The following is a 21,720-nucleotide window of genomic DNA, read 5'->3' as shown; positions in this document are numbered from 1 at the left end:
CAGAATCTCAGAAGTTGCCTCGTCGCCCGCCACTGGAGCTCATAGTGGCCCATTCTCGGGAACTGCTCAAGTTGATGTCCAAAGCAGGTCTGGGATCGTGCGCCTTTGCCAACATTGACTCACTCTTGCAGCAGTGACTGTGACAGTTCCCCCGCCATGTAATTATACCTGGAAGCCTCTTTTTTTTTACAAGCCATACTGCTGGCTACCTGTGCGCCCCCCCTCCTGTTTTCAAATGAAATGCTGAAGTGGTGATGCCTCATCTACCTGCAGAAAAGTGCTTTAGGCATGATCAAGACAAGAGGACTTTCTCAAGCACAGTACAGTACGGTTCAACTATTACATGATGGGTGTTGCATAGTTATTTGGAATTTTGGAAAAATTGTCAACCAACAGTTGTTTTGACAGCTCTTGGGAAAAGATGGCTTTCTCGTGCATTTTTCTTAATGCCATGTTTGACAACTGCCTGGCTCAGAAGTGGAAAAAATAAGTTGGTACTGGCTGTGTGAGTCACAGCATTTAACATGAAACTTTTTTTTTTCTTGTGTAATAAGCGGGAAAATATTGTCATACATGTTGCTGAAGAAAATAAACCATGGAAGGCTACCTTTGTACAGGATTTGAATGTGAGAAAAACTTTCAAGGCATGTATCCTCTTCCCTAAATTCCAGATAATTGTGTAACAACCAGTATTGCATACACATTACATACAAGTGAATACCCTATTGTGGGTTTTGTCACTGTGAGCTGAGTGCTGCTGTAGTTAACTTTTGGTGTGGTTGAATAAATAAGTTGATGCACAGTGGGGGTCTGCTGTGTGCCAAATGCTGGTACCAGACCAGTTTTCCTTAGGATAAGCTGCAAAAAGCCGATGTTTGTCTAGTAATGCATGATACGAAAGGACTTTTTCGAGGAGCTTGGAATGGTTAAGGAATGCCAGTCTTGTCCTGGGGTTCTTGCCTTGCTTGCTTAGCGACTTGTAGTTCTTGCCTTATTTGTAAACTTTCATATGAGCTGAAAAAAATGTTAAGAGGTTGTTTTCACATCACAATTGACATGCATAAATTGTTATTGGGTGAGTGTGGTCAGTGCTTCAAGTTGCAAGCTTGGTGAATGAATGTTTGTGGATGAGCTCTTAACAAATCATGTGATCATTTTATTCATCAAGATTTGTGTGGAGAGACTGCTTGGTTTTCGTTTGCAATGCCTATGTGAATGAAATTCTGCTTTTATTACACAGTTGGAATTTTTATGGCATCTGTGTAGGTCTAAAAGCAGCTGTTTCCAAAGATCCACCAAATTGGTGCCGTGCTAATGAATTACTGTTATTAGTAGTGATTTCTGTGATGAGCAGTGACTTTAACAGAACGATGCCACTTTTGTTGCTTAGTACCATGCGTATGTTATTTTTCAAGACATATATTTGTGCTGATGTCTTTACTTGTTTTTTGCTTTCTGCATAGTGTAAGAAGTTTTAATCTTCCTAGTAACATTGGCTGAGGGGTGTACTAATGCAGTTTGTTAGCAGTTTGTGCTTGCTGAGATTTGCGTCGCCTTGCAAGGCGACGCTATAACCCTGCAGAAATCAGTTTTGGGTTGTGCTTTGTTGTTTTTAAGTTGCAATGTTGGCATGTCCTTATGCTTTGAAATATTTGTATTTACAAATTTAACAAGAAACGTGGCCTTTACTTTTCACAATTTTATTTTGTGCTTTCATTCTCAATGGTGCACTGTAAGTAGAACAAGGTGGTGCACAAAATACATCCAATAGCATGCTTATAATGTCATGCCATCATCTGTAGCAACATAGCAACATGGTGACATCACAGCGGCTTTTTTGCTAGTCAGAATTTGCTTCCACTTTGCTCATTTTATTGCTGCAGATATGGAAACTTGAATGCTGCCACATTAATAGTACTGTGTGAAAATGTAAAGCTTCAGTTCCTCTTTTTTTTTTTTTTGTTGCATCATATGCAGTGCACATTTGTTACTTCACCAGCATGCTGTCCTTAACCAGTCCTTTATATAAGGGCCCTGAGATGCCTTTTCAGTGTTGTAAGTGAACACATCCAGTAGATGTGGCGGTGAACATCTCGGCCACATGATACTGTCCTTTTCAGTGCATTGCAGAGTCAGTGGAGAATTTGTTCCTTCTTGTTTCCCCGAAAAATGTTACTCACTGCAGTTCCATCAGAGCATTTCGTGACGTCAGAAAACCAACATTGTGCATTCTTGCGATATGGTGTGACATGAGAAGCAGGCAGGCTTGGCAAGCAAAAGCAAAACATCATGCCTGTTGCAACAGGCATGGCAGCCATGGAAACAGTCAGCAGGTTACACAACCCTATCTGGGCATAATGCAGCATATTGCATCATGCTTTTGAAATGGTCTAGGAGGCAAAATGAGGACATCCAGACTATTTAGCAGATTGTTAGTGACTTCAAAAATCATCTCACAGTATGTTGCAGGTGTGGTCTCTCCAGGTTTCGTGTCGCGCAGTGAATTTTCATATTCCCTGTGAAGTGTTGCATGGCCAGTAAATGAATTTCTAAGCAGCTGTGGCATACAACCAGTGTACCTTGTAGCCACAAGTAGCTACTGGCACTTGTTACGGCTTTAGTCTGGGTAGTTGTAAAAACTGCCACTGGTGGCACTGCAGTCAAACTGTATGGGCTATGATTTGTAACAGCACCCCCGTGGCTGTTGAATATAGCAACCCCTGTCGCAACTGTTCAATATCGCCGTAGTATTTGTTAACAAAATCCATGCACCAAGTGTAAGAAGACAGCCAGATGGCAAGGCTGCATGCTCCTTTGGCGTGTGTTATTCTATATTTATTACTGCAGGCTCTGCAACGAAGTTGGTGTAGAATCATACTTTCATGTAGGCAAGTCTCAAAGTCATAGTGCAGTTTTTCATTCCTTTTTTTATTTTTTTACGCAACAAATGGTAATGGAAGTTTCGTCCTGGGTTGTTTGTGCTTGTGTAGTGAGCACACATACGGCTTGTTTTGTTTAGTGGTGCACTTCACGACAGTGAAGTCTACGCAAGTTTACGCAACAAATGGTAATGGAAGTTTCGTCCTGGGTTGTTTGTGCTTGTGTAGTGAGCACACATATGGCTTGTTTTGTTTAGTGGTGCACTTCACGCCAGTGAAGTCTCCTTCCATAGCGAAGAAACCTGGGCAGGTTGGTAGAGATTAGTGACGGATAACACCACGATGGTTGAACACTGACTCGAAGGGAAGAATAATACCCCTGTCACACGGGCAGTTTAAATGCCCATTGAGTCGGCAGGCATCGAATTCATTAGGGATCGGCCAGTGCCACATGACGGTTTTTAATGGCCATTGAACTTGATGTGCATCGACTCAATGGAGCTTCACAAATGACCATTGGAAACTCAAGGGCCATTGAGAAGAGACTCGCACTTGCCATGTGTTGAAAAAAAAAAAAATCTTGAAATAAACAAAAACATCTTTTTCATTTTAAGGGACCGAACACTGACCAAAACGTGTCGTGAGATTATGACGGAAATGAATAGATTGTGCCTCATATTGTGAGCACTTTAATAGCAAAGAAACAAGGATTTATAATTTTAATTTTGCATATAAAATGGGATAAAAAGCCATCTTGCAGTCAAACCTGCCTTTATCACTGTAGCCCACCACGTGACCAATGGTGTAGCCAGAAATTTTGTTGTGGGGGGGGGGGCTCATGTTGTTTGTCAAGGGATCAAATACATTTATAATAACTGCATTGCCAATGCTGTTGTATATTAGATGCTGCAAATGAATTCTTAAACGCTACGACTGTCAAGACCAGTAAAATATGCATTTTTTCATAAAAGAATATATTTGTATGTCCCAGAACCCCGAAATTGTGGTAGAAATAACTGATATAAATGCTTCCATGGTTTTTGTCTATTAGTAAGTAAAGAAAATATCACATAAACTTTAGAACGATATCAGTTCGAAACCAGCAAAGCACTGCATGCCGCTGATATGAGAAACATAAAGGCCATGAAATAAACGAGTTGAGGACAAATATTTTAACAAATCTTTGTCATTCAAGAACCTTGTTTACAATTTTGTACATATGCAACAGCCAGGGAAAAATCTAAGTGGTGCTGTCCTTCGTTCCAGTGTACTGCACAGGCGCAGCTGTCACCGGTCGAGTATTGTAGTTGCACCGAAATTACAGTTGCAGCAGACAGCACATATAAAAAGCAGGAATTCTGCATAATATACATTAGAAATGCAAAAATAAATGGAATGTCACAGATGCGAAGATACAGCTGGATAAAGGGCAAAAAAGTGTCGCTGGAGACAAAGTTCACTGCATTCCCTGCATGTATACTTAAACCTTTGCTACAAGAAATTTAATATATACGTACAGGTCTCTAAGAAGCCTACATATCTAAGCAAAAGTTGCTGTATATAATGCGTCAAACAAGGCTAAAAACATGTTGCTCAATCACTGTAAACTTTACGCATAGAAAGATAGACAATCCAGGCATGAACAAAACTATGATCGCAGAAATCGCGATATTTGGGCCATGCTGCTATCTCAGCAGTACCATATGGGAAGAATAATAGAGGAAGAATGCAGAATTCAATATGAAAATATGTGTTTTAGTTGCCTGCACAGCGACAACAGTTATTCTGCATCCAAATTTAAAGAAGGGTATTGCGTTGGTTTAAAAAAGAAGTAAAAGCAGGTAGCTGAAAAGGATGAACGAAAGCCACAGGCGATGTGCCATATTGTACCACCCAATATCCAAGTGTGCTTGTTAGGAAATGCCACATGTTCCTGGCTTTCAGTGAGCAAGGTTGGTCAATATTCATATGATAACTTTGATCATGATACTGACTGTTACGTTAAACGGCAAAAATTTCTGCGGTTCTAAAAGCTAATGAACAGTCATAGGTTTTCCTGATTATAAATTTGTGGACCTGAAGGAACGGACCGTTTTACTTGCATTAATTTTTGCTGCTTCACTATCCAAAAAAAAAAAAAATTTGTGAAAAATTTATATCCATAAAGTTTCAGAATTGAAATCCATGCGCTCCGTGGATTCCACGGCTGCCATGAGATGCTGCGACAAACCTACTCGTCATTGAAACGCCCTTGAAACTTGGTGCTAGGATGGGGCTCCTTGCATTATGTGGCTGCAGGTGCATGGATGTTGCCACGAAATCCAGCCTGAGTTCACAATGTTCGCGCCAAAATGTCTTTTTCGAGAGTGAAAGAAGACATTGTAGACAAAATCGAGAATGATTTCCGGTGCCAGGGGGTGCTGAAGCACCTTAAGCCACCCCTATGGCTACGCCTCTGCACGTGACCACATCTCTGTAAAATATCACGTATTTATTTTAAGTGCTCTGTTTTTTTTTTCTTTCAGGTCTGTTCATTGTTTTATTATGGTTTACACTCTCTCTAGTGCGCCCTTTGATGAAAAGCAACGCTCCCTTCACATCATCAACCATGCGCTTTTAGCTTTTGTAACTAGATGGCACTACAGTGTTTTGAATTTCTTGGATCGAGCAGCAACCACGGTCTACGTAATCTTTCGTCAGTGAGGTGTAAATCACTGTGCTGTAACAGCTTTTGAGTGTGAAAACTGAAATGGACGCTATTCTATGTACTAAATATATCTTATCACTGTCTGGGGGATGATATCTATATTAGTACGGCGCTTTTGCCAATGTACCATTGCCATTGCGCTCGCTGATCATGGTTTCCAGCAACGGAATACATAAAAATGGGCACATGCACCGATTTAAAAATTCTCGGTAAAAGTTTCTTACAGAGTTTTCAATAAAACCATTGCGTAATACAGCATTTTAGACAGCAAGCTTTCCGTTGTGCCAAAAAAAGTTAGGTCCTTAAAGTTCAGTGTTCCGTCCCTTTAATGGCAAAATTTTTAACTGCGTTACCTAGTTCATATTCGGTAGTCAAAATAACAGCTGTGCAGAAAGGCCGGTGGTCAGCTGTAAAGAAATCGATGCTGTTCTTGCTGTGAGGCATAACGGCGCTAAGCTTTGTTTCTTTTTTTCGCCTCTTGGCGCACTTTGCAACAACCGAGATAAATAAGCGCCCCACAAATGATGCAACGATAGTGGCTAGGAATACAGCAGAGACGGTCACTGATCTGTGGCTGCTTCGCCGGCGAAAAGTGAATGCTTCTGAAACAAAGCACGCATCGCTGCCCACATTGCTCTGCCATCGCTTTCTCTAGATTGTGCCTAATTGTGAAGTGTTTGGATCGATTTTTCCGGAAAAAGTTTCAATGTCACTTAGCTTCACTTTTTTTTTTAATTTTGTTACCCCTAGTGCCATCTTTCGAATTGCATGCTCACTACTAACTCAATGATCATTGAAATTAGTCCGGTGCATCTAGGTGGCCTGTGAAAATTTCAATGGTCGTTGACTCAATGGGCATTGAGATTGCCCATGTGTGACACGGGTATGAGATGTTGCAAGCACTGACCTAAAATAGACTCGACAGAAAAGCAGAATTTATGCATGGAAGACTGTACATGTGAAAAACAAGAACCCAAAAAAAGTGGTAGGATTTCAGCATAGTTAAATTGAGTAGATGCATGAAAGCATGTGTTTAGCCTGGTTGGCTCATGGTTTTGCTTTGCTGGGTCGTCGGCAGGTCTGACGACGACGATATTAGACTCTAGTTAAACTCTGATCGGGGTTAAGCTGATCTGCGGTGTTCAATGCATGGCGCGAGAGTGTGTTGCAGTTTAACACGAGGTGTGATCGGCTGCGGTGATATCATGGTGCTCTCCTGAAGTGGCCAACGAAGCTGATCTGTTCACGCCGCCGCGGGTTCGGAACCCAGTCACTGCAATATTTACTTTATTTCTGCACCCTCAAGGTCATGCAAGCCACAAGATTCTTGGTTAGGTTTGACCCCGTCAAGTAGTGGTTTCGCACTAAAAGGAATAAAAACCGGTGATCAGAACGCCCAGCTATCAATGCTTTGCACGTGTACAAAAAGAGGAAGAAAAGGTATGACTGGAAATACCAGAAATACCAGAAACAAGCACACACACCTCTAAACTCCCCTCTATCACCATTAGCCATGTTAAGAACTGGCTAAAAATTTGTTCATTTCAGGATAATGCAGGTTAATTGAGGGCGACTTGTGCAATCATCCTTTTTGTATGAATGTGAAATGCTTTCGTGATTTCTCAGGCCACCCAGTCTTTACGTCTGAAAAAAAGTGCAATGTTTAAAAAAAAACAATGCGGTGACACAAACAACAGTGCAAGGCAAGATCTTGGGATGAATTCGAAGAATAACTTGCATGATTTGAACTGTTCTTTGAGCCATATGTTCACACAACATCCAGTTTGTCCTAGCATACATAGCCCCACACCTATACAATGTGCCAACATTGCACAGAATAAACGAAGATTGTTGCTCGGACAGGCAACCACCATTCACGCCACTTGATCTTGTGACATATTTCTGCACCTCGGCACAAATAGTGCTCAGGTTATTGGGGGTGGATGCCGCATCCCTCCTACCTCTTTGAAACCATGGGATGATTTGTGTACATAAGGTAAAACAATCGCTGTAAGGTTCGCTAAAAAATGCGCTCTTGGTTCTCGCCCGCCTTCACAAATTCCATGATACTTCTTTCATGCCCTGGTTGTCCATCATGAATGCTCCACTTAATGTTGGGTCATTTTTGTTCTTGGCTCCCAGACATCACCTTCAAGGCAGGTGGTATTTGAACTGGGGAAGGCATGAAGGAGCTTTGTACATCAACTCTAATTTATGAGCAGGTGCTGGCAAGTGCCTCCCACGGTAAAGCGTCAAACATGATGACAGCCTTTGACATCATTGTGAAAAGCTCACACACATTACAGCTAACCTCATGTATGCAGCACAGCTGCATCATAGGGTGGTCTGGTTCGGTTTGTTATCAATAGTTCTGCTTTGAATCCTGGCAGGCATGGTATCTTTTTGTGGACCAGACCCATGAATAAATAGGTAAAGGACTTAAGATGCAAGTGTTTGTATGTGTGTGTATGAATACATGCACACATGATGGCAGTGACCATTAATTTGTGATATTCATTCATTTCTTAAGTTTACCCTTTAAGGCCCAAAGGTTATGTAAATGCCGGTTCACATGCAAGCGACTGAGCGATTGAGCGGCGCGTCGCAGCGAAAATTTCCAACTTGTTGAAACCTTGCCGCTCGTCGCAGCGACGACTCAAAACAGGTTTTTCCGCCGCGGCGACAGGATTCGCTAGCACTTTCGCTTGCATGTGAAACAGGCTTGTTTGTGTAGTCATTTTTTAGTTTATTATGCCTCATCTGCGAAGCAATTTATTAGCGTACATTATATGAAAAGAAAATGCTCGTGAAAACTAGCTAAGCTCTTTATTTGGGCTGACTTGCGCCCGCAAAGAACTGAATCACTCGGCGGCGGCGTAGCCTTGGCGTAGCAACAAGCGTGCTCGGCGGTCGTCGAACAGAATGCCCGCCGCTGTCGGCCGTGCTCTTTTTAAAGCTGATAGCGAACATTCGAGATAAAGCTTAGGAAGTTACTAGAACCTTCTGGCGCAAACTAGAATCGGCTCCGTCCGGATGTGATCAATCGAGATAAATCTAGGCGCGTCTTACAAACGAAGCGATAAAGCGGCGCGTCGGCAGCCTTAATTGAAGCATGAACAAACAAACACTACAAACGAACGCTACAAAGATTCGCGGCAATATGTACACTGCTCTAGTTCTTGCTGTGTGTCTAAGGTACCAACAACGAAAAATATTGTTTTTTTTGCATTTGCTGGTTACGAGCCAAAGCATGCAAAACAGAATAACTGGCAGAAGAAGTATCAACTGGAAGAGAAGCCTTGGAGAAGCTATGCTGCTGGGTGTCTCCAAGTCCCCACGTTACGCTAACAATACTTGAGTACTTCGATTGTAGACGGCGTGAAAAAGAAATACTCGCTCAGCAGCTGTCCAAAACTTTGAAGCTGCAAAAAAGAATTAAACTTCTGAGCAGCGTTAGCATGAACAGGCTTCATTAAAATGAAAATTATGCATTATTACTTGAGACAAAGTACTTTGCAGTGCACATATGGAGCGTTTTTTTCTTAACTTCTCCCTATAACTTGGTGCACTGAGGTAGTGGCTTTTTGGAGATTCTTTTAAACGCTTAATTTATATGCGCATGAAAACCTCATAACTGAAATTTCTCTACCGCGTGCGGACATAAGGCGTGCTGCACGAATGAGCTGGCCAGTAAAGTGTAGGAAAGCTTATCTACTTGCCCTTAAAGCTGAAATGAATGAAAACTGCAAAGGCAACATACATATGAGCATGGTGACGATCTCCAAGCAATCCGACTGAACTGCCTTCTAATGCCCGCAAAAAGCTAAATACTTGGGGTATTCTGCCTTGGGGCAGACAATGAAGCTTGAAATGAGAACTCGCCCATGAAGACTTGCTCGGTAGCGTAACAGCACAGTTCCATGTCTGCGCCAAACTGTGACCTGCTATGACCACTGTGACAATGGTGGCTGTGATTCCAAATTTTTTTTTACGCATATCTGTCTTTCTACTTTGGCTGTTTCTTTCTTCCTTCATTCTCACTTTCCTCCAATCTCTCGCGGCGTGGTTGAGGTGTCCACCAAGAAAGTGAGACAGATGTTGCACCTTTCATTTCCTGATAACCAATCTTTTGTTTTTATAATGCGCTGAGTTGAGGTATCCACCGAGAAGTGAGGCTGGTACCCTTTCCTTCAATAGTAATAATAAAAAACGCCTCTGGGCGCATCTTTGCATAACCTGATGGAGCATAATTTTTATTTGAATTAGAACTAATCGTGCTAACAGTGCTACGCTGCTCAGAAGATTGTGAGCTTTAAAATTTCAGTGGTTTCGGGCAAACACTGCAAAAGCCATTGCATAGCAAAAGTAGCAAAAGCTCTTTTTTTGGCGGACACACTAAACTGCTCTGAGCACCCGGCAAACACGCGTAATTTATTTTTTTTTAATTGGCGGTAAGGTGTATTTTTATTTTATGGTATGTATCTGGATTGTATTGGATCGTAATGTAGATACAAGCCGTAAATCAGTCCAACTCGATCCAGTGCTGCGCATGGCATGGATGGCATGGTTTTACCAGTGGTTTAGCGCTTGCTACTGTTTCTTCTACCTGATGGAGGATTGTGTCTTATAAATGTGTTGCTTTGCTGCAGAGCTCGTAAAATACCTGGACGCCACTCTTTAAAATATTAGAAATGGCTACACTGGCCGCATTTTTGAAAAACTTTCGGTCTTTGGGGCGCCTTGAGCCTGCAATGGCTCGTTCTGTTCGGCTTCCACCGTTGAGTACCGTGAAAAGTTTGGAAGAAAAGATGCAAGGTTAGTGTCATTGAGTTTTATTTGTAGCTCACAGTTTGAAACGAAATATCTGGAACTTTAATTTACAGCTATTTATTTTAGCAGTGCTAAATTGCTTTAATAACAGTGGTGGTCCCTGCTTACACTTTGCTCCACTAAATATAACACCTTATACTGGTAAACTGCACACATTTTGGTTAAATTGGGAAGTCTTTGATAAGCCTTCCTGGTACGTTGCAGTCGGTTCCTTGCGAGGTGACGGGCTGAACTAATTGCAGTAGTTTTCTTTTGGCCGACGCAGTTTGTTTGGGCTGATCCCGGGCTGGCGTTGCATATGTCTCCTCGCCCAACGCCGCCTCTCCTCCTCCTCTTCTCTTCTCCGTTCCTTCTTTCACGCGCGCGGCGGGGGGGGGGGAGGGGAACAGGGTTTCCTTCTCTTACCACCACCCTCTCTCCTCCAGAGCCTCATCGCATCTCCAGCTCTGCGTGCTACCACGGCGCTCTCGCGGGCTTGCTGCCGCCGGCCTGGCGTTGCATAAGTCAATGCTCACGCGCGCTTCAACGAAACGTCTTGATACTGCTACTCGGGGTTCAACAGACCCCTGCGATGACAAAACGCCGGCTGTAAGCCGCCCTAGGGTTCAAAAGCGCGCGTGATCATTGACTTATGCAACGCTAGGCCGGCGGCAGCAAGCCCGCGAGAGCGCCGTGGTAGCACGCAGCGCTGGAGATGCGATATTAGCCTAGGGCGGCTTACAGCCGGCGTTTTGTCATCGCAGGGGTCTGTTGAACCCCGAGTAGCAGTATCAAGACGTTTCGTTGAAGCGCGCGTGAGCATTGACTTATGCAACGCCAGGCCGGCGGCCGGCGGCAGCAAGCCCGCGATGGCGCCGTGGTAGCACGCAGCGCTGGAGATGCGATATTAGCCTAGGGCGGCTTACAGCCGGCGTTTTGTCATCACAGGGGTCTGTTGAACCCCGAGTAGCAGTATCAAGACGTTTCGTTGAAGCGCGCGTGAGCATTGACTTATGCAACGCCAGGTGAAGCGCGAAACGAGAATAAATTTGCCATCTGGTGCTTGGTCTGACGTAAAGGCCTGCTTTACGCCGTGCTGTAATTGGCAGACCTCACACACGCATTTTAGACACCAGCTTCAAAGTGTTACGCCGCACGGAGGCTGATTCGGTGCTCTGTAAAGGGCGAACATGTGCATTCAGCCTTAGCTTTAGAGAAAATCAAAGAGGACAATCGCTTGCCTATGTATAACGTAATGCTAGATTGAATAAGAGCTTCTACCTGTAACATTCCCGATGCCTTTTATTCCGTGCCTCAGTACACAGTGTGGGAGATTTGCGGGGCGAGCAACTCGGGGGTTTTCTCCAACAGTTAAAGTTAATTATCGCATCGTATTCCTTGAAGTCCCCTGTCTCCGGCACAAGAAACTTTTTCAAAATACCAAGTACAGTTATCTTAAAACAACATGTATCAAAACGAAACCAGAACTTTGTGGCTGGCAGTGGAGCAGCAATGCGTTAGATACATTACTAGAAAGACACGCGTACGCGCGTCGAGTGGCTTCATGGCCATTCAACGCGCGTGTGGCCCAGAACTCCTCTAGCCTCAAAATTTGTACCTCACGCGGGGAGCGGGCAGTAAAGTAAGATTAACGTTTGTGACGTCGCAAACGCACTGTTGCCCGCAGAAATCGGCAGAAATGAGGCCACGTAAATGGCAAACTTCAAAATCTATTTGCGCAGGAATGAGTTACTGCACAGCTTCCCAACTAGGTGTAAGTGAACAGACGGGGAGGAAAAGTTCTAGTAAAAGTTTCATTAGACTAGATGAATCTCGAAAAAAAACCTGGAGACCCTCTTTAACACCATCCTTACCCCACTGCAGTCCTCATGTTGAGCAGCTTCTTGAAAAAACACGCTACTGGGTACAACAACAGAAGATGAAAGGACGATGTACATACAACACAAGCGCTTGTCGTCCATCGTCCTTTCATCTTCTCGTGTTGTACCCAGTAGCCCATTTTTGAAAGATGGTTAACCAACTGGCCCCTGTTTTGTCCTTACTTGAGCAGTTCTGTCGAAAAATTTAGCCATTATGGCTGTGAAAGTTATACATACATATCAAAATCAGAATGTTTAATGGACTGGATTGCTTTCTCTTTTTTGTGTGTCTATCATTGCACTGTTTTCGCTAGTGTGTAGTTTTTCTTCTTTAAACATGGATGTTCATAAACAGTAAGAAACCATGGTTTGCTAACTTGTTTAGGCTTCTTGAGGTTCATGGCAAAAGCAAGTTGAACTACTTTGCAGTCATTTGTTTTCCATTGCTCTCAGTCATAAATTTTTTCACCCAGCTTGTCACTGTTGCTGTAATTAGATTCAAGCAGCCATCAAATAAAGGTAGCTGCGGTAAACTTTGTGGTGTTGCTTTCTTGTTTCCTGATTGCGCTAGCTAGGCATGGAAGTGTTGCGGTTTGATCTTGTTGGTATGATATAACTGCAACAGAATCAGCACAAGTTTATGAGGATACAGTTAGAGGAATTAACAAGATGAATGCTGTCTGGCTTGTCATGGCATTGCGGTAACTGAATTCTATCACAGTGCAAATTGGCATGCCAGGGTACGTATGGAATGTAAATATGAACATATTGTTGCTATCCGACAGTGGGATGGGTTGTCTGAGCATGCTTGTACAAGCTAGACAATTGTTGACTTGCTACTGGTAAACAATAAGCCGCCACAGTGGCTCGATGGTTGCTGTGCTCGGCTGCTGACCCAGAAGAGGCGGGTTCGATGCCGTAGTGTTCGCATTTTAATGGAAGTAAAATGCTAGAGGTCCGTGTACTGTGCAATGTCAGTGCACGTTAAAGAACCCCAGGTGGTCGAAATTTCCAGAGCCCTTCACTATGGCTTCCCTCATAACCTTATTCGCTTTAGGATGCTAAACCGCATAAAACCAAAACAAACCAGATTGCAGCCCGCAAGGGACACTGTTTGGTAGCAGACGGCCACTTGTCCCCGATGTGTTATGAGGTGCATTCACTAAGAGCTAAGGTTTCAATGCAGGCTAGTATTTCTCTAAAAAAGGTGGTTTGCTTAAACAATGTCTGTAAAGGATGGTAAATTGGGAACATTCATAATAGTTCATGAGAACAACTGCACCACAGGCACAGTGAATGTAGAACAGAAAAGTGGTAACTACCAACTAAATTTTTTATTCAGGACATTACTGAATAAAAAGGAACTTGTCTGCATTACTGAAACATTACATAGCTAAACAGAGCAGAAAGCAAAAATAATTTTTTATACCTACTAGTCATCACGCCCTCCTTGTCTTGTATGTTCCTTCTTGTATTCATTCTTTTCGTGTTGTGGTTTGTGTCACTTAGCCATCCTTTCAAGTTTGGGAAAGGAGCTATATCTAAGTGCTGCTAACTTAGTGTACAGATGTACTCATCTATTCTATGGGTCTTACAAATACAGATTTAAGTTTTAGCTTTCGCTTACCAAGGGAGAGGTATACTGTTGTGTTTAGTATGACTTGCAATGCACGATGTGGGGCTGAGGCTTGAGTCTCAATGCAAAGCAGACCATGTGGTCCTGAAAAGTTATGCATTCAGCTGTAGGTAACAAAAAAATAGGGTTCCTTGCCATGCCTGCACAGATTGGTTTTGCGTTGACTAAATGTATAGAGTGCACCAGCATATCAGCAACAGATGCAGTGTTGTGCTCATAACCACTAGGCAGTAAGAATTAGCCGGAGAACAGATTGCAGAAGGATAAGTGATTAGTAGTGAGCTTCTTACTACAGGAAACCATTCATATGTCAGCAGCAGGAAAAGGGCAAGCTCCCCAATGAAAAAAAAGTAAAAGGGACCCTTGAAATATCACGAAGTGCTGGCTAAGTGGCTTTCAAAATCAAAATAGATGGCTGGTACTGGTTAGCAAGCAACACATGGTAAATGCAACTTTGGCTGTGATAAGTAACTTTGCGAAGTGTCGAGTAGTTGTGGAGGAAGCTTGCCCCTGCCACTTGGGTTAACTGGGAAGACATTCTTCGTGCTGAGAATCCAGAAAGGTCCCTACTTCCTCCCAAAAAAGAATTACAAAGCTGTGCATGTTATGTATACAGCTTGATAAACTTAAGGTAATGTATTGTTGGAAAGTGCACTGCTCTGACTGGCAGTGTCTTAGATTTGCAAGGAATTTTCACTTCCTGCATTATCTAATATCATTATATCAGCATGGAGTGGAGTTCAGTTTTCTCAGATGCAAATGATCGAGTGTTGAACCCGTCAGGCGAGAATTATGCAATTGTGCATGTATTTTTGTAAGTTAGGATGGTAAATAACCTTCCTTGCTGCCTTTATTGCAGTGAAATTTTATTTGAAAATTCTAAATGAACACAATGGCCAAAATACCTGAAAAACATCAAAAATTAGGCGTTGATAAACATGGAATTTCTGAAGAAAAGCAAGGAATGATGAGGGAATGCTAATTCATCCACAAAAAGGTGCTGTTCGTCTTTAAATATTGTTTTTCAATGGGTCGAAATCATGGAGTTTTTAGTAAATATATTGAAGGAAAGGTGTGTCATCATCAGGCATTAAGAACCGTGTACTAATGGTACACGGTGTAAGCATGTCACCTGCACTTTTATAGCTTTTTCTATACTCATATACTGACCCGGCTGCTGCGGTGGCTCAGTGGTCATGGTGCTCGGCTGCTGACCCGAAAGACGCGGGTTCGATCCCGGCCGCAGCGGCTAGAATTTCTTTGGAGGAGAAATTCTAGAGGCCCATGTACTGTGCGATGTCAGTGCACGTTAAAGAACCCCAGGTGGTCGAAATTTCCGGAGCCCTTCACTATGGCGTCTCTTATAGCCCGAGTCACTTTGGGACGTTAAACCCCACAAACCAAACCGAACCATATACTGACCACTGTTTGATTTGACATGCAGCTCTAAAAGCAAAGGAGCCAGTGTTTGAAGAACGAGTCAACATTGGTTTCAAGGTCACACCTCACAGTGTCAGTAGACAAGAATGGAAAAAACAACAAAAGATAATCCAGGAGAACAAGGATAATTATGACCTTGCTGAGAAGTCGCGTAATGGAACCTGTAAGTACTGTTTGCTCCAAAATAAAAGCTCAAGACTGCTTTGAATTTGCCGTCTGATCCATTTTTTGTCAATTTTCTTTAGTGAAAATACAGTATGAAGAAGCAAGGCAAGAATGGAGAAAAATCTATGCACCAATGCACGTGAAGGAAGTGGCAGACCACTACGGTGTCTTCAGAGACCTTTATGAGTTTGGATTCTTTCACCCTGTTGTTCCCATGGATGTTTTGTATGAGTATGATGCAGAGTATTTCACACCTGTTCATTATGGCAACATAATTCTTCCTTCTGAGGTAAGTCTACTTGGTTTCCATTTTTCTAACTTAGTTGCTTGAATTTAGCTGTGCTCAATAGAAATGGAATTTTCTTTCCAAACTCCACTGTAACTGGTGAAGTTCTCATGCTTGATGCAGTAAACAAGCATAACGGGATTAAGAGCAAGCGTTGCTGATTAAATTTTTGATGTGCCTCAGTTACTGGAGAGGAAGTGGGGAATTGGAAGGGGGTGGAAGGGGGGCAGTACAAAGCACTGTAGTGTGGGAACAATACAGCCGGACAGTAAGTAGGCGAGAAGAACAGTACATATATGAGAAGCATTGGCCTCTGTGTCTTTCTTGTCTATGTCTTGCTTTGTGCATTGTTCCCATGGAATGTTTCTACTCCTTTTATCATAGTGCCCAATACATGAGGGTGGCTGTGTTGCTCCTCCTTCTTGTGTTGCCTTCTCAAATTTCCACTACATACAAATTTACACCGCATCCCTTGGAGAAAATTTCTTGTGTTGCCTTCTCAAATTTCCACTACATACAAATTTACACCGCATCCCTTGGAGAAAATTCACTGGTTATGTGCTTTTTTAGCACGTGAACTAAAGGGAGATTCCTTTGACGTCGCACTTAACTTGAAGCCTAGTGTACAGAAGCTCAAATGCAGGCATAGTTGTAGTGGAGCTGTGATGCGTGCTGCTGTGCATGTACTACATTTTTAAATAACGATGCACCATAGGTTGAAGGAAAGAGCTTCACTGGACAGAGTGCAACTTTCAGCCGATTTTGGAATTGGCCATTGAGAATTTTCAACACTCGGAGCATGTCAGTTGATGGACATAGTCTGCCCTGTGAATTGTTTCTTTACCTTATGGTGTTTCATCGGTTAAAAATCCAGTGCATGCCTAGCAGCTTGTAGTGGCAAGTATATTCATGTAAGTAAACACTGTAAACAAAGCTTCCTTCTTGTTGCAGGCTGCAAAAGCACCAACAGTTGCATTTGATTCCGAGCCTAACATGCTTTGGACACTTCTCTTGACAAGCTTGGATTCTCATCTGCTTGAAAATGACAAAGAGTATTTGCATTGGTTTGTGTAAGTAAATTATAGCAATACTTCTTTCGTACTGCATATTGGCCAGTAGCAGAAGTTTGTCGGCTGTATTTGTTAAAGAATTGTTGTGTGCAGTGTACACAGAAAGAAATTTTAAATAGTAAGGCTCCTTAACTGAAGAAAACAAAACCAGAAACCTTCCCAGCTGTCCAAATGTCTGTGTATGGTACTGCTCCCTTGCCACTTCATGCCGATGCTCGCAGTGGGCATTTGTTAAAGCAGATGTTTGTGTGTCCAGTGCGACACCATGGACCGCGAGCACCCACACTGGGCTGTGTGTGGTAGCGTCATGTCCGGGGAAAAGGGGATTCTGGTGGTTGAGCCAGTGCCAAACCTTAAAGGCCCCTCGGCAGAGGCAAACATCACTTTTGCCTCAGCGTCCTGTAGACGGCACCTCCGGCTTGACCTGACCTGGAGAAATCGGCAGTAGCTTTTTCCTGTCTTCCTCTCCATCTTTCATTTTCCTATCTTCTATCTCACGACTTTCCTGTCTTCTCCTCCCGTCTTGGGTTTTCCTTTTTTTTCCTGGCAGCTAGGATTAACCTGGTGTGGAGTAACTACCCTTAGTTGCCCATATGTGGTTATAGTTAGGGTATACAGCTGGCGTGGGCAAGACTTACTGGCAAGTTCCTGTCCCATCCCCTAGTTGGGCTCCATGGTAGATGGCTGGCACCATAACCGAAGAACTTTTTTTTTTATGAGTTCCCCCCTTCCAAATCTTTGAAAAGAGGGTGGAATAAAGCACCAAGCTTTTTATTTTTTTCACAAATGAAAGGTAACATACCATGAATTCCATGTCATCCACAGCAAAGTAGATAAAAAACAAGCAAGAATCCTGTCCCCTTTCCTGGTATCAAAGTGCTTGGCAGAAGCCTTGGGCCTGGGCTGCAAGGTATCCAAAATGACCAGCAGTGACTTGCTTCTCGAACTGCATGACAACATCCAGTACTCAAAACTCGCAAACATCATGCCTATAGGGGACAGCCCTGTCTCGGTCACTTCCCGTTGATCTCTAAACACTGTCCGAGGCTCTGAAGTTGATTTTGTACACCTCACAAAAAAATAAATGGTTGAAGGACTCACCGACCAAAAAGTTGTAATGTTCACTGGATAAAGATCTGGAAAGATAACTAGGAAATAGACACAAAGCACCAGGTGCTGACATTTGACACTTGCACATTGCCTGAAACAATCGAAGTAGGCTATTTGAAAGTAAATTTAAGGCCATACATTCCCAACCGCCGCAGATGTTTCAACTGCCAGAGGTTTGGCCATGGCTCACAGAGCTGTCGTAGCTGGAAACCTTGCACAAAATTCGCTTTGAAGGACCACCTATCTGAGGGATGTGACGCTATTCTACGCTGCGCAAACTACAAAGGAGACCATGCTGCATACTCCAGGGCATATCTGTCCTGGAAGCAGGAAAAGAAATAATCACCGTAAAGACAAAGACATTTCATTTAGAGAATAGAAAAGGCGATTTGCGCCTACCTTGAATTTTTTGGAGCAGCTGCATTTTAACAGAATGTCAATGAAAGGGTCATTTTGTGATGTCAGCCTTCAAATGTGACCTGTTCTGGGCTTGTAGCCTTACCAGTTCCACCTTATTATATAGTGGGTGAAGTTACGAAAACAATTTAATGCTCTGCAAGTGATTTTACCATCCTTATTTTGTCCACTGAGTGCTTGTAGCTGCCTGTATGGACACGTGAATGATGCTGTATCTCAGTTGAAAATTTGAAGGTTAACTTCCGGACGTTTTAGTAAAATCAATGCTGTGCAACAAATTAATGCTGAGAATCAGGCAAGGGGAAAATATAAGCTGTACTTTGGCTAGAAGTTTTTATTCATGTTGCAGCTGTGAAGGGAAACAGCATTGTCGGCATTGACAAACAGCAGAAGCCAGACAAGTGTTTGAGACTAGTAATAAGCATTTGCAGAGTGCACACTGAAATACTTAATGGCAAATGGCTCTTGCGGTGAGCTGTGTACATGTGATCCCTGTTCTAGAAGGCCCTCATCACACCATAAAGCCTTCACTCAAAACCAGTATCAGAAAGTCTTGGTGGATCTGACTGCCTTCAGAATCAGCGTGTAATGTGGCTCTCTTTGAAATATCAAGTTGCGTGCCTGTTTGACTGCCATGCCGTGTTGTTGGGCTGCCATGATTACTTGCATAGATAGACATGGCAAGTACACGATGAATCTATGCTGAACACATTGCTGGTCATATTATTTTGCTGGCTGTTGGTTCTGCTGAAGTATCAATATTAATGTATTGATGTGTGTGCTTGGTGTACTTGTGTATCACCTGCTGTTTTCAACAACCTATGTTGTATAATTAATTCATTTGTTTGTTCATCAGTTCATTCACTCACAGTCACCCTCTGTTTCACTTAACAACCAACTCATAAATTATTCAATTTGTCATCTACAGTGGCAACATAAAAGGAAATCAGGTTCCAAGTGGTGAAGTAGTATGCGACTACCTGCAGCCTTTTCTTCCTCGTGGTGCTGGCTATCATCGGTTTGTGTTTGTTTTGTACAAACAAGAAGGAGTAATTGACTACTCTAATCAGAAATTGTCTGCAAACAGGTGAGAAGATGGTTCAGATTTATTGAAGTGACTGCTGACTTTTTATCTATTAGCTTAAAAAAAAAAAGTGTGATCTCTTTGTTGATGACCTGTGTCTGTTTGTTAAAAAATAAATTGTGCAACACATTCACTCAGGGTCGCCTAGCATATCCAGAAACCATACTCAGGGCATCAGATTCCCATGTAAATCAAACTAAACAAGCGTTACATGTGGAAATAAGCTTGACACCCTTGGCACAAGTGCTAAAATTGGAGTGCACACAGACATGCACTCATTTTAAATATGAGATTCAGACTGCCTAAAGGATAATGTGCATATTTAATCGTCTTACATAAATTTGAAGGGTTAGTTGTTTATGTTGTATGCATGAGCCACACAAGTCGCTGCAGTTGCTAAGTGGTTATGGCGCTTGGCTGCTGACCCAAAAGATGCGGGTTCGATCCCGGCCATGGCGGCCGAATTTCGATGGAGGCGAAATGCTAGAGGCCCATGTACTGTGCGATGTGAGTGCACGTTAAAGAACCCCAGGTGGTCGACATTTCTGGAGCTCTTTACTACGGCGTCCCTCATAGCCTGAGTCGCTTTGGGATGTTAAATCCCCATAAACCATAACCATCAGTCGCACAGGGAGTGAGGAGCATAACACAACACCCTCTCACCTCAATTCTGAACGAAGTTGCTCCTATCTCTATTGGGGCTGGTAAAAAGGCTTTTTAACGCAACATATTGCTTTTGTGAGAAAAATAAGGAAGAAGGCGGCATGCAAAAAGCACGTGCGTAGATTGTGAACTTTATGCAGTCTACACTTTTAAAGGGGCTCTGCAGCACCTTTTTGTTGATAACAAAAAATACCTTGCAATCAACAGGCCATCTTACATGTTACGTCACTGAAAGAATTCTTTCAAAATGTGCTACAAGAACGAAGAAATTATGTTTCCCTCAACACATGATCTCTATTGCGTAACAAATTAGTGAAAGTGAATGGGATGCAAGAAAGAGGACATGAGCACTCTGTCCCCCTTTCTTGTGCCCCATTCACTTACACTAACATTTCACGTAACAGTGAGGCAGTTAGCTCAACTTGACGCTTCAAAATTCTCCGCTTCATTTTCTCTCCACTTGTGCTTCTTCGGGGAGTAACTCTAGTACTGCATATCTATACTGCTGCTCATGGTACCCTGCTTTCACCAGCATAAGAGCGCATGCACTGACAACATGACAGGAACTGTGTGGCTGCATGAGTGGATCAAAAAGTGACAGTGTGCAACTAGCGAGAGCTTACTTTGCACTCCATTTTTGAGGACTGTGCACAACCTGGGATCATGCAAATTTTGGAGGTGTTTGGACCTCATAGCTTCGCATTCTTTCAGCTGGTTACACAAGTGTAGTAAAAGAGCAGTGCAGAGTGCTGCGAATGAATGTAAATGTTCACTGGGACAAAAAGTTTGTGCTGTTCTTGTTGCTTGCATTCTAGAGTGGAACGTAAACTTGGGGAAAAAAATTCATACTATTTGTTCTGAATGCATATAGAGGAGAGTCAGGTATAACACGACACAAATTTGAAGATTCCCTTCCTTTGATTTATCACGATAATGACTAATAAGTGTATCAGTAATATTTGCTACAGTCCCGGCATCATGCTTAGTAAATACGAAAGGCCAGGTGAAGCAGAACAAAACACTGCGGGCAGGCATCCACTTGTGTCATAGCGCCTGCGCAAACTTTCCAAGGTGGCAACTGCGCTAGCGCAGAGAGTCTCTACTTTTCCCTCTTCGATGTGAAGACGCAGAGCTGCTGAAGCAGCGTGGAGCGGGGTGAGGCGCGTGACACACACGTGTACTGCGAAGCAGCCAGTGGTGGCGCGGGCACAGAATATGTACAAACTCTGCGCTCAGCATGTCCTCTCACAGAAAATAAATCACACGCGCATGGTACATAGCACAGAACAGCCGGTGTTGGTGCGCCCAGCTGTATTGATCCTAGGTAGCACATGTGGAGCGTTCTGTCGCTGAACAATAAATAACTATCTGACGAAGAACAGACAGGACATCAAGACCATCTGTTCGAAGAACCACAGGGGCAAACTACACAAATTTCCTTTTCGCCAAATTTTACTCTTGAAATCTGCTGCAAATGGGAAAATTTCACAAATGTCGCTGCTATGGACTAGCTCAAAGTTTGGAATTTATTTATTTATTTGTCTCCTCACAGGCTCCAAGCATTTTAGCATTGA

General features: G+C 43.0%; 2 protein-coding genes across 4 annotated transcripts in view; both read left to right on the top strand.

Annotated features, from left to right (window-relative positions):
• The window catches only part of RanBPM (Ran-binding protein M), a 58,091-nt gene extending 51,104 nt beyond the window's left edge, over positions 1-6,987 (top strand). For both annotated transcript variants that reach the window (XM_089579433.1, XM_089579434.1), the window contains one exon: positions 4-6,987. In XM_089579433.1, the coding sequence (XP_089435559.1) occupies positions 4-137 (134 nt within the window). In that variant the 3' untranslated portion in view covers positions 138-6,987. The remainder of the gene's footprint in view (positions 1-3) is intronic.
• A 3,126-nt stretch (positions 6,988-10,113) lies between these two features.
• mRpL38 (mitochondrial ribosomal protein L38) overlaps positions 10,114-21,720 on the top strand; it is a 24,764-nt gene continuing 13,157 nt past the window's right edge. Inside the window, exons 1-5 of one of the 2 annotated variants that reach the window (XM_089579437.1) lie at positions 10,114-10,401; positions 15,356-15,514; positions 15,597-15,805; positions 16,754-16,872; positions 19,328-19,486. In XM_089579437.1, coding sequence (XP_089435563.1) covers positions 10,278-10,401; positions 15,356-15,514; positions 15,597-15,805; positions 16,754-16,872; positions 19,328-19,486 — 770 coding nt within the window. In that variant the 5' untranslated portion in view covers positions 10,114-10,277. Of the gene's footprint in view, positions 10,402-13,733; positions 14,909-15,355; positions 15,515-15,596; positions 15,806-16,753; positions 16,873-19,327; positions 19,487-21,720 lie in introns of those variants that run through there. The other variant, XM_089579438.1, reaches the window with a different exon arrangement.

Source organism: Amblyomma mixtum, chromosome 3 (assembly GCF_055824585.1).
Source record: "Amblyomma mixtum isolate Tamu chromosome 3, ASM5582458v1, whole genome shotgun sequence".
Taxonomy (NCBI): domain Eukaryota; kingdom Metazoa; phylum Arthropoda; class Arachnida; order Ixodida; family Ixodidae; genus Amblyomma; species Amblyomma mixtum.
Note: the sequence above shows the minus strand (reverse complement) of the source record. Positions and strands in the feature narration are given on the sequence as shown.